Source organism: Neovison vison, chromosome 4 (genome assembly GCF_020171115.1).
Source record: "Neovison vison isolate M4711 chromosome 4, ASM_NN_V1, whole genome shotgun sequence".
In the NCBI taxonomy this organism is placed as follows: Eukaryota; Metazoa; Chordata; class Mammalia; order Carnivora; family Mustelidae; genus Neogale; species Neogale vison.
Window position 1 is genome coordinate 187,355,184 of NC_058094.1, and position 13,313 is coordinate 187,368,496.

General features: G+C 42.5%; 1 protein-coding gene across 2 annotated transcripts in view; it reads left to right on the plus strand.

Moving 5' to 3' along the window:
• The window catches only part of FKBP9 (FKBP prolyl isomerase 9), a 39,989-nt gene that overhangs the window by 7,215 nt on the left and 19,461 nt on the right, over nt 1-13,313 (plus strand). For both annotated transcript variants that reach the window (XR_006384293.1, XM_044246337.1), the window contains exons 2-5: nt 4,902-5,047; nt 5,454-5,643; nt 6,279-6,424; nt 10,404-10,593. Coding sequence is in view for 1 of the 2 variants with exons in the window: in XM_044246337.1 (XP_044102272.1) it covers nt 4,902-5,047; nt 5,454-5,643; nt 6,279-6,424; nt 10,404-10,593 (672 nt within the window). In the remaining variant the exon portion in view is untranslated. The remainder of the gene's footprint in view (nt 1-4,901; nt 5,048-5,453; nt 5,644-6,278; nt 6,425-10,403; nt 10,594-13,313) is intronic.

Sequence of the window (13,313 nt, forward strand, 5' to 3'; positions counted from 1 at the left end):
AATTTTGTTGCCAGCTCTTGACAGCAATGGTCTCCTCTCTGTTTTCCTAAGTCGTTTGTTTTTTCTTGTTTGTTTGTTTGTTTTGTTTTTTGTTTTTAATGAAGCAGAGCCTAGGAACTTGGGGAAGGAATAGGCTTTGGGGGCTCTAGGGAGAGAGTATGTTCAGTTTGACACATGTTCTTTCATTTTTATTTATCTATTTTAAATATTTATTTATTCATTTATATACTCTCTACACCCAATATGGGGCTCAAACTCATGACCCCAAGATCAAGAGTTGCCTGCTTTTCCAACTGAGCCAGCCAGGCTCCCCATGACATGCGTTTTTATGTTGTTTTTTTTTTAAAGATTGTATTTATTTAAGAGATAGAAAGAGCAAGAGAGAACATGAGCCAGGGGTGAGAGGCAGAGGAAAAGGGACAGGCAGACTTCCCGCCAAGCAGGGAGCCCTATGCAGGGCTCAATCCCAGGACCCTGAGACGATGACCTGAGCTGAAGCAGATGCTTAACTGACTGAGCCACCCAGGCGCCCCAATGTATGTTCTTTTAAAAGTTCGTCCTCACTGCAGATTGAAACCTATGTTTAGAAATAGCTTCTGGGGGCTCCTCGGTGGCTCAGTGGGTTAAAGCCTCTGCTTTCAGCTCAGGTAATTATCCCAGGGTCCTGGGATCGAGCCCCACATCAGGCTCTCTGCTCTGTGGGGAGCCTGCTTCCCCCTCTCTCTCTGCCTGCCTCTCTGCCTACTTGTGATCTCTGTCTGTCAAATTAAAGAAAAGAAAAGAAGTAGCTTCTGGGCTTAAAAATTTATGCTTCAGGAATGCAGCGCAGAGGCGGTTACTCATCCTGAGGAATATGCCGCAAGGTCATGCATGCGCATGTGTAGACGGTTTAATAACTTGCATGTGATGGGTTTTATGTGATGTCTCCTGTCTTAGTGATCTTTGGGCCAGGAAACTTGAAGAGCATCCTTGGGCGCTGCTGCAGCCACTTCTCATCACCGCCTCGGGGCAAGAGAAAGTAGAAGTAATCAAAGGCTTTATAGCAACGAATGAGCAGGGGAGAAAAACAAGCTGATGGAGAGGAAAGGGGTTGTTGCATGTGCTAGATGATTTTCATTTGCCTTTCTAGGTCCCCTCTTCTTCTGATCTACTTGCTTTTTGCTCTGTGAGGCTGTATGAAATACATGTACTTAGTATGGGTTATATCAATGACAGTTTCGTCACCTGACTTCCGGTTGGGTTCAGCCAGTGTGACATCAGCAGGAGATCAGAGGAAGGAGAGTGACATAGCGAGATTTATTCCTTTGGCTCCCTACCTGTAGAGTCTCCACCATTTGTGTCCTTAGACTGGGGGTCCTACCTAAGCCTCTGTCAGGTGGCCCTGAACCTTCTCTGTCCCTGGATCCTTCAAGCCCAGGTTTGACAATAACACTCCTTACTTGTCCCCAGAGATACCACGTTGTCCCTGTGTTCTCTGCACCCTGAACCTTTTTACACAGTCCCTTTATTAAACTTTCCTGGAGCTGACTAGTTTGGGTGTATCTGTTCCTTGCAGGACCTCAACTGGGACGTCTGCAAAAGGTATAAATCAGCCAGATATGGGGACAGGCTCTATTAAGTGCTTATTCCAGAGCTTGCGGAAATAATTTTCGTAACCAATTCTGGGCTTGACACTGCCTATGAATTTGTGCCAGTTGTGCTGATGAGCACAGATTTACTCAGAACGACTTTATTTTTCCAGATGGTCAGTTTTAAGCCGGAGATAAGACTAGTCTTGCATTGTTAGTTTCTCACATATGTAAATTATAAACTCTTCTTTCAGAAAGGCGTATTTTTGTTTGTTTTTAGCACTTTGCTTAGGCAGTCAAATGAAGATATTGATATTGCAAGGAGCCAACAGTTTTTATATGCCAACTGGGGAAGGCCCTGCACTAGGAGGTGAAGGGTCAGATGGACGTGGGTTCTAGCATTTTCCCTCTTGGCTAATGTCGTGAGCTTGGGAGATTTTTTTGACTCCAAGGAGCCCAAGTAGCAGCATCTACCTTAAAGTGTTGTGTGATGATTAAATGGGGATAGCATGTGGGAAAGCTTAGTTTGCCGCTGTGCCTGACACATAATAAACACTCTCTAAATGGTAGTTCTTATTAAAAACTCGTATTAAATTTGGGAACTATATTCAGGTTCCATGTATGGAAGACTAATTTATGAAGTGGTTTCCAGGCAGTGCATTGTATCTGTATGCACATGCTCTGTACCTGGGATGTCTTTGAGGCTTCCAGTTCTGGTTCATTATTAATATAAACCCACCAGTCGGATGGTGGTTCGGGGCATGGCAAGTCCCCAGCTAAGTGAAATGAAAGAGCTGGCATTCCACGGGGCGGGTGTTTGTCCCTGGAGGTAGAGGGTGGAGGTGTAAAGCTGTCTTGGCCTCAAAGCTGACCATGTGTTTTTGTCCTCTGGCTTGCTGACCTGAACTTGGAGTCTTGCTTTCTTTTCCCTGACCTTGCAAAAAAAAAGGCTATTAAAATGAATTATAAAACTAGGAGGTAGAAGAAAAAAGGGGGCAGGTCTGAGGAAGCTGCCCTGATGGGTGGTGAAGTGGACTGCTCTTCTAAGCCATTTATTAGGGAAAATGAAGTAGTTATATGCCAAATGAAGGGCAGGACACCCTAATGAAGTCAATCCCAACAACTCTTTTTTTTTTTTTTTTTAAAGATATTTATTTATTTATTTATTTGAGAGAGAGAGACAGTGAGAGAGAGCATGAGCGAGGAGAAGGTCAGAGAGCGAAGCAGACTCCCCATGGAGCTGGGAGCCCGATGCGGGACTCGATCCCGGGACTCCAGGATCACGCCCTGAGCCGAAGGCAGTCGTCCAACCAACTGAGCCACCCAGGCGTCCCACAACTCTTTTTTTTTTTAAAATAGATTTTATTTATTTATTTGAGAGGGGCAGAGAGAGAGAGAGCATGGGTGTAGAGGGGCAGAGGGAGAGGGAGGGAGAGAATCTCAAGAAAACTCCAGGCTGAGCACAGAGCCCAGTGCTGGACTCCCTCCCATGACCCTGAGACCATGACCTGAGCCAGAATCAAGAGTGGAATACTTAACCAACTGAGCCATCCAGGCGCCCCTCAACAGTTCTTAATATTTTTTAAAAAAGATTTTATTTATTTATTTGACAGAGAGAGATCACAAGTAGGTGCAGAGAGAGAGAGAGAGAGAGAGGAGGAAGCAGGCTCCCTGCCGAGCAGAGAGCTTGATGTGGTACTCCATCCTAGGACCCTGAGATCATGACCTGAGCCGAAGGCAGAGGCTTAACCCACTGAGCCACCACCCAGGCGTCCATTTCTTAATATTTTCTTACATGAATATTACATTCAAAAATGATATTTGAAATATCATTTCAAAATGATCATTTTGAATTATTGATCATTTGATTAAATGATCAAATATGATCATTTGAATAATCAATTAAGAATTAAACCACCTGACGGGCGCCTGGGTGGCTCAGTGGGTTAAGCCGCTGCCTTCGGCTCAGGTCATGATCCCGCGGTCCTGGGATCGAGTCCCGCATCGGGCTCTCTGCTGAGTGGAGAGCCTGCTTTTCTCTCTCTCTCTCTCTCTCTCTCTCTGCCTGCCTCTCTGCCTACTTGTGATCTCTCTCTGTCAAATAAATAAATAAAATCTTTAAAAAAAAAAGAATTAAACCACCTGAAATCCTCTACTCATAGATTACCATTGTTAATGTTTTATATATCACCTAGTGGATTTTTTCACATGCATCTATATATAAATTCAAAATGGAATGATTTTATACTGTGGCTCTGTAACCCGTACTTCTTTGTTACTGTGTATGTCCTTCTGTGCCAATGGATGTAAATCTGATATTTTTAAATGGCCATAGGGCATTTTATTGTATGTCCTTGCCTTAAATGCAACCAGTGCCATGCCTTTGAAATTTCTGTGTTCTTCCCAGTGTTTCATTATTATAAACCAAGCCCTGTAGTTATTTTTGTAAATACAGTGTTTGAATCTCTCTGGATATCTCTGCTAGTTTTTTTTTTTTAATAGGCATAATCCACGCCTTAGACTTTTTATATCCTCCAAAGCACCTAGCACAGTCTCCTAATAGGCAAACCCTTGTTGGATGCAGAATTTGATATTAAAAAGGATGAGAGCATGGATGTTAGCCACAGTTCCATTATTTATCTTCCAATCTAAGACCATCACCAGCCAGCCTTTAAATCACATATGTTTGCGATTTCAAGACCATATCAGACTTCCCATTACCCATAATAATTATAGTAATACTGATGTAACTCTTGAGGTTTTCCGAGCACTTTTCAGATTGTAATATCGTATAGATCTTGGGGTGGCTATTATTGTTACTCCCATTTTGCGGTAGAGGAAACAGTTTCAGAGAGTTTAAATATCCTTTATGCTACACCATGCTGTGTCTTAAACTTATAGACCTAAAGAAACAAAAGAACAATCAGGTTTATGTGTTAATTGGAGTGTTAGTATCTTATGTTGTTTTTAAATATCAATGACTTGAAAAAAAAAGAAGATAAGGGAAAAAAAAAGAAGATAAGGGAAAAAAATATCAATGACTTGGAAAAGGAATGAACTCTTTTAGTGAAAGTATTGGTAGCTACTTCGCAAAGTGATATATAAACAGGGTTACTTATCCAACTAGATTTGCAGGCCATATTCAAAGTAATAAAAAAATTCCAGCCCCGCAAGTACTGTTAGTGAAGACCTTTCCTGTGCCATTAACTCCTCTCTGGCTGTTTTTGGTTTCCAGTGCCCTCACTCTGTCCATGGGTACATTTTCACTGGTTGGTTTCACTAAGGGAAGGATTAACTTATACTTTTCTTTTTCTCTACCTCATGGATCTTCAGCTATGACAGAGACTCCACTTTCAACGTGTTTGTGGGGAAAGGACAACTGATTGCAGGCATGGACCAAGCTCTGGTTGGGATGTGTGTAAATGAGAGGCGTTTTGTGAAGATCCCCCCAAAGCTTGCCTATGGAAGTGAAGGAGTTTGTAAGTTCTTGTTCCGTGTTTGTAAACACATTTGCAGAAACAACCAGAACCTCTGAAGGGTATTCAGTCAGGCAGATCAAAGAATCTTCAGAAGCTTTAAATTGAGGACAATGAGAAGCAGTGAACACACACACACAGAGCTAAAATTTCATCTTTGGTCCATTTCTTCTAGATGTGAAAGAAGTTGTTATTAACACAAGTATATTGAATGTCACCCTTGTTGAGAGGAGGACCATTTTTTTTTTCCTCATTTCTTTCAATTTTATTTTGAGGAATGAGGGAGGGAGTGTGACCCATTTTGGAATTGTTCAGTGACTCCCTTGAACACCCGGGCAGCATCCTAGGTGTTTATTCATCTGGCCTGAATAGCAGCAGCTTCTCAGTGGGAATTCTCTTTGATTTTTAGCTGGTGTGATCCCCCCAGATTCAGTTCTTCATTTTGACGTACTTCTGATGGATATTTGGAATTCTGAAGATCAAGTTCAGGTTCACACTTATTTCACACCTCCCAGTTGCCCTCGGACCATCCAGGTGTCTGATTTTGTAAGGTACCACTACAATGGAACATTCTTGGATGGGACACTCTTTGATTCAAGGTAAGTGCCACCATTCCAGATAACATCGAGATGCCCCTTAGTTCCTTCTTTCTCACCTACTTTTTATGCTCGTGGAGAAACCAGAAGAGAGATTCTTCCCAACCCAACTCCCTCACTCATGGCTTTTGGTTAATGTGCCATGCTCTGTAAAGCCAGAGTCCTCCAAATTTTAATACATTTTACAGGAATATAAGAACAATATTTATCTAAATTAACAGTGTCTTGGAAGCTCATCATTAAGCGAAGGGCCCTATTTCCAAGTAGGTTGATGCATTTTTAAAGTCCATTTTTATAGTTTTCCCATGGAAGAATGAGGGGAAGGCTGAATGTTTATGAAGCTATGGAAAAATGCAAGGAGTAAGGTGCTAAGGTAGAGAACAGCGAACCCTTAAGGGCTTTCCTGTTGTAGCGTATTTGGTTAGATAGAGTAGCAGGCCTGTTTTTGTTAATCACTGTGATTTAATTACACGACTTTTCTGCCGTCTTTGGGAACAAAGATCTAAAAATGCCTGTCGTCAGGGATGGGTATAGTTTCACTAGTTAGATGATAATTGGATTCCTAAAGCCTGATTGAGGAATGAGTTGGAAACACCCTCAATAGCATGGAACTTTCCCCCTTTCTCATTGGTTTTCAGTCATAATCGCATGAAAACATATGACACGTATGTGGGCATTGGCTGGCTGATTCCTGGAATGGACAAAGGGCTGTTGGGGATGTGTGTGGGGGAAAAGCGCATCATCACCATACCTCCTTTTCTGGCCTATGGAGAAGAGGGAGATGGTAAGTCTTTCTCATTCTTCAAGCTGCTCTCATCTGTCCTTTTTTTTTAAAGATTTTATTTATTTATTTATTTTAAAATATTTTATGTATGTATTTGAGAGAGAGAGAGAGGGTGAGAGAGCACAAGCAGGGGCTGCTGCAGGGGAAGAGGGAGAAGCAGACTCCCTGCTGAGCCTGACATGGGGCTCGATCCTAGGACTCTGAGATCATGACCCGAGCCGAAGGCAGATGCTTAACCCACTGAGCCATCCAGGTGCCCCTTAAGATTTAATTTTAAGTAATCTCTATACCCAAGGTGGGGCCCCCCCCACTCATGACCCAAAGATCAAGAGTCGCGTGCTCTTCCAACTAAGCCGGCCAGTCGCCCCTCATCTGTCCTTATATTTTTATTGCTGTCATTAATTCAGCTTACCACGTGAAACCTGCCAGATGTTTTGGTCTAGACTTGCACTGTCCAATATAATAGCCACTAGCAACATGTGGCTATTTATAGTTAAATTTAAAAATAAACTAAAATTAAGTAAAATCGAAAATTCTGTGCCTTAGCCACACTGCCACACTTCACGTACTTCAGAGCCACATGTTGCCGAGGGCTGCTGTCCCGGGCAGTGCAGGTACAGAGCATTTCCATCACTGTAGAAAGTTCCGTTGGGCTATGGTAGTTTAAATCATCTACCTCTCATCACTGAATTGTGGAAACTTCCACTTATTCATGGTCATTGGCGTTCATAAGTAAAGCATCTGCCACTGCCTCATAGGCTGTAACCTTACGCAGCCTCTCCAGCCTGCATTTTCCCATCTGTGAAATGAGATTTAAACTAGAAAGTCCAAATGTTGTAGATATCAAGGTAGAAATTTAATATGATGTCAGATTTGCCATTTCCATCCCCCCACCTCTGATTTGTACCTCCAGGTTGGGTTTTACCTGTGACATTCGTTCCCTGTGGACAGATGCAAAGCCTCATGTTAGAAAAAGCATGAATTCAAACTAGTGTCCATTTTTTTAAGGTTTTATTTATTTATTTGACACAGAGAGAGAGATTACAGGTAGGCAGGCGTGGGCGGGGGGAGCAGGCTCCCTGCTGAGCAGAGAGCCTGATTCGGGGCTCCATCCCAGGACCCTGAGATCATGACCTGAGCCGAAAGCAGAGGCTTAACCCACTTGAACCATCCAGGCGCCCGAAACTAGTGTCCTTTTTTGAAGGAAGAAAACAGAATATTGGCTGGTAAATGGCATTTTGTGGTTACTCATATTTTAATTGCAGGCATATTTAATCACACTGACAGGCTAACACTACCAAGAGAACCTCCTGACGTTTAAACAAGCAGGTATATGTAGATAAGAATTGAAATGGAAATATGATGCATTTAAGTTTACTGATGGTGACATTTGTTATACTGACTGTATAATAAGTTTAACCAACTTATAATAACCCTACCATAATGTTTTCCAAACTATGTTTCCTGGCACTCTATGTCCACAGAGCCGGAGGAGAGAGGAGGAAACGGGGCTCAGCCTTCTCCCCTCTCCACCTCCTCTTTTATTGCTGGAGATCTCCAGATAGTCCCTTCAAAAAGCAGGGGTGAGGGACACCTGGGTGGCTCAGTTGGTTAAGCGGCTGCCTTCGGCTCAGGTCATGATCCCAGCGTTCTGGGATCGAGTCCCACATCGGGCTCCTTGCTCTGCAGAGAGCCTGCTCCTCCCTCTGCCTCTGCCTGCCACTCTGTCTGCCTGTGCTCGCTCTCTCTCGCTCTCTCTCTGACAAATAAATAAATAAAATCTTAAAAAAAAAAAAAAGCAGGGGTGGGGATTCCTTGCTAAAAGAAAAATAAAATGTGAAAACAACTATTGTAAATACATCTTAATTCTCTATTCCCCAAGACATGTTGTTATTCTGATTGATACTCTAGTGGTCTCGTCCTTAGCCAGTGCAAGTCCATTTCCCTTGGCTCTCACATCCTTTCGATGTCATCCAGATGCATACCTCATATATAATAAAACTAGATGCCTGTCCCAATTTGAGGAATATTATTTACTTATTTTAAATAAAAACTGTGTTAAATATTTGAAGTAAGCAGTTTATTTGAAATAGTTATTATTTACTACTTTAATACTGTGCTCAGGTATCCAGGAATAATTTTATTTATTTATTTATTTGTTTGTTTGTTTATTTATTTTAGAGAGGGTCGGGAGGGGCAGAGGGAGCAGGGGATTGGTGGGGAGAGAATCTTAAGCAGGCTCCACACCCTATGCGGAGCCTGACTTGGGGTTCAGTCTCACAACTCTGAGATCCTAACCTGAGCAAAAATCAAGAGTCAGACATTTAACCAACTGAGCCACCCAGGCGCCCCAGGTATAACTTTAAATAGGAGAATTGTATGGTATGGTATGGAAATTATATCTTGATAAAGTTGTTATTAAAAAACCAATATTCAATTAGTCCATGATAACGCTAGAAAAATTTAAATTCTGGAGTTACTTTTAAGGTTTTCTTTTTTCTCCTAAATTAAAAAATACATAAAAGTACAAAAGATTCCTATTCTATCACACACACATACCCATTCACACACTTAGGGGATTGACCACACCTTACATTCCCCAGGCTGACTCAGCAGCAGCGCTTTCCGAAGATTTCATTATTCCCTTGAGGGGAAGGAGGAGGGGTGGGCTCTGCCAAAGAGCGGGTTGCAGAAACTCAGGCTTCGTAGGCTGTGTCATTCACTTGCCCAGGCCTACTCCTTTGCAAGGTATAACAAATGGCAAGTCAGAGTGTTGCGATAGGTGGTTTGTCAGTTAACTTCCTTTATCTCAAGGGACTGAATTGAATTATTTATTGGTTGACGTTGATCTTTGCTTAATGAGTTAGTACCCAACAGTCTCTTCATGTAGATTATCATTTTGTAGATGTTCATGAAGTCCCCACTGTTGGGAGTATCCAAAAGAAGCAGTACCATCCCGAAGTTAGAAGCAATTTGATGACTTATATTTTGCGTTATGGGTGCCATTTTGCCCCCTCTCAGCTAGGTTTTTTGTTTTTTGTATTTGGGTTTTTTTTTTGACAGAGATCACAAGTAGGCAGAGAGGCAGGTAGAGAGAGGGAAGCAGGCTCCCCACTGAGCAGAGAGCCCGATGCGGGGCTCCATTTCAGGACCCTGAGATCACGACCTGAGCCAAAGGCAGAGGCTTCAACCCACTGAGCCACCCAGGCGCCCCACCTCTCGGCTAGTTTTAATTTTATTTATCTCCTGTTTTGGATGCACTTAATAAACTGAATTTTGCATTTTGCCTTTTCAAAAAAATTGGTGGCTGGTTCCAGAGAACAAGTATATGTAGTATTCTGTAGAACCAGGTCCAAGGCTTAGCATTTATGCCTTTAAATGTATGATTTGCATTTGTACATAAACAGAAGCCCACAGAGGCATGTATTTGGGTTTTCATATGGGTTCATAACCACCCACATAGAGCCTTGATTTGTCAGCACAAGCAGACAATATGGTTGTAGTAGTCTCGCATGTCATTAATATCGGTTTGCTCCTTTTTCTGAAGAAGTCGGGCTTCAAATTATATTCGCCAGTGCATGGTTGGGCACCATGGACACAGTGGTGACAGAACATAGCTGGACACCCTGGGGGACCACCCAATGTGTGAAAGAACATTTCTTTCCTAGACTTGGAAACTTCAAGGAATGAGTAATACCAACACAGTGGGAATTGAGTTGTAGTTAAAAGTACTTCTTATGGGCGCCTGTGGGGCTCAGTTAAGCATCAGCCTTTGGCTCAGGTCACGATCCCAGGGTTCAAGGGTCCAGGGTCCTTGCTCAGCATGGAGCCTGCTTTTCCCTCTGCCTGCCTCTCCTCCTGCTTGTACTCTCTCTCTCTCTCTTTCTAACAAATAAATGCATAAAACCTAAAAAAAAAAAAAAAAAGACTAACTAAATCTTGTGTCCCAATTTCATCTTCTTCCTCCATTCTACTCTAGGGAAAGACATTCCTGGACAGGCATCTCTGGTGTTTGATGTTGCATTACTGGACCTCCATAACCCCAAGGATGGCATTTCCATTGAGAACAAGGTAGTCCCAGAAAACTGTGAGCGGCGCAGTCAAAGTGGGGACTTTCTCAGGTATCATTACAATGGCACCCTTCTGGATGGCACCTTCTTTGATTCCAGGTAAGGAAACAACTGGAGCCTTCACTCATCAGAACATCTTATTAAATACAGTCTACCAATGGCTGGACCATGATCTGAATACTCTGTCAATGCTGATTTGTAGTTAGTATTTTCATCTCCAACATATCTTTGTTTTCTGACATTTAATTCCTTCAGAGGCTGTTAGAACAGTCTCCTTCTTGGGGTCTATGGGGAATAAGTCTGCAGGAAAACAGGAGTGACTCAGCCTCTACTCCCACCATCCCCCACACTGTGCTCCACCATCCAAATGTGCAGCCAGCTATGGGATCCACAATGGGAAGTGGCCAGAGGCAAGGCCTGGGTGGTAGGATGAGAAGAGAACGGACTTGGTGCCAAGAAACCTGGGTTCTTGTCCTGGTGTGTGGTGACTTTGCATGACATTTGACCTCCCTGCACTTAAGGGTTTTCCTCCTGTAACTGGTACCTTTCCCAGAAATGGTTAAAGAGATAAGGTATATAAGACTACTCAATAACATAACATGGTGGGGGAGAGTGCTCTGTGAACTTCAGAGGCTACTGGAGGAGTCGGGCTGTGTGCTTCCAGCTCCCATCCCACTGCAGAGGCGAATTACCGGGCCACTGTTGTTACTCACTGTCCTGGTTTGCTTCTGAGGCTTCCGCAGCTGTGCAGGTGGCTGGGGCAGGTGGCTTGCTCTGTCTTACTCCTTCAAGTGGCACAAGCTCTTTGGAAACCACCTCCTCAGCTTCCTGTGGAGCAAACAGGCAGTGACAGCAGCCTACCTGTCTCCCTGAGGTTGTAATGTCTAATTTCTTCCATCTCCTGAAAATATCACAGAAGAATTTTTATATGGCATTGTTTTGTTTGAATGATGTATCTTTCCTATTCTTAGGGTCTCCTCTTTTACAATTTTCACCTGATTTGGGGGAAAAATAATAGTCACATGATTCAAAATTAAAACTAAGTGTGGATTAAGATATCTCCTATTACCCACCCCTGCCTAACTGACATCTCCCTCTCTCCTAGCCACTTGGAATTAAATACTTGCCTTTATGTATGTATGTATGTATGTATGTAAGCTTTATACCCGATGTGGAACTTGAACTCATGACCCTGAGATCAAGAGTTGCACACTCTACCTACTGAGCCAGCCAGGCACTCCTAAAATTAACCACTTAAAAAAAAATTTTTTTTTTAAGATTTTATTTATTTGACAGAGAGAGAGAGAGAGAGAGGAGCATAAGCAGGTAGAGTAGCAGGCTCCCCGCTGAACAGAGAGCCCAATGTGGGACTCGATCCCAGGACACTGGGATCATGACCTGAGCAGAAGGCAGATGCCTAACCGACTGAGCCACTCAGGTGCCCCTTAACCACTTTTCTTAATAAGTTTCTTTTTTATTCCTCCACTGTGTGGATTTTTTTCTAATGCAGATATAAACAACTATGGATGTTATCTTTTTTCTCCCCTTTATAGTGTATAGTATATAGTATACAGAATACACTACTCTGCCTCTTGCTTTTTTTTTTTTTCACCTTGGGATTTTTCCATATTAATATATAGAGAGACAGCTCAGGGCTTTATCTCAGAGTTGTGAGTTCAGGCCCCCAGTGGGGTCCATGCTGGGCATGGAGCCTACTTAATAAAAAATACACACACACACACACACACACACACACGGAGAGGAATTATTTATACTTTATGTCTGCCTAGTGTTTCATTGGGTGAATATTCCAAATTTATTTAACTATTCTCCTCCTGATGAACATTTGTCTTTATTCTTTTTCTACTACAGAAAATATTCAGTGTGTGTGTGCGTGTGTGTGTGTTATTAGTTGTTACTTGTGAGCTTGGTTCTGTCCATTATTCCCTGGAATTCTATTAATGATATTAAATTAATTAAATTAAAATTTTAAAAATCTACTAACTAAAAGACCATTTTTTTCTAGTGTATACCAGATTTCTTTCCATAGGAAAAGAACCATGGGGCACCTGAGTGGCTCAGTCAGTTGGCTCTTGATTTTAGCTCAGGTTATGATCTCAGGGTTGTGAGATCAAGGCCCAAGTTGGGCTCTGTGCTCAGCAGGGAGTGTGCTTGAGATTCTCTCCCTCTTTCTCCCTTTGCCCCTCTTCCCATAGTTTCTCTTTGTCTCTCTCCCAAATAAATAAATTCATCCTTAAAAAAAATTAAGGGGGGTTGACTGGGTGGCTCAGATGGTTATGATCCCAGCGTCCTGGGATGGAGCCCCACATCGGGCTCTTGGCTCAGTGGTGAGTCTGCTTCTCTCTCTCCCTCTGCCTCTCCCCCTGCTCATGCTCTCTCTCTCTGTATCTTTCTGTCTCAAATAAATAAATAAAATCCTTAAAAAAAAAGTTGGGGCACCTGGGTGGCTCAGTCATTAAGTATCTGCCTTTAACTCAGGTCGTGATCCCAGGGTCCTGGGCTCCCTGCTCAACAGGAAGCCTGCTTCTCCCTCTCCTACTCCCCCTGCGTGTGTTCCCTCTCTCACTGTGTCTCTCTCTCTGTCAAAAAATAAATAAAATCTTTTAAAAATTAAAAAAAATATTCTTTATTAAAATTTCTATTTTACAAAGTATTGTGTTCTTGGGTGCCTGGCTGGCTCAATCAGTAGAGCATGTAACTCTTGATCTCAGGGTTGTGAGTTCAAACACCATGTTGGGCATAGAGCCTACTAAAAAAAAAGTATTATGTTTTTATTGTATAAGTGAAACAATACAAAG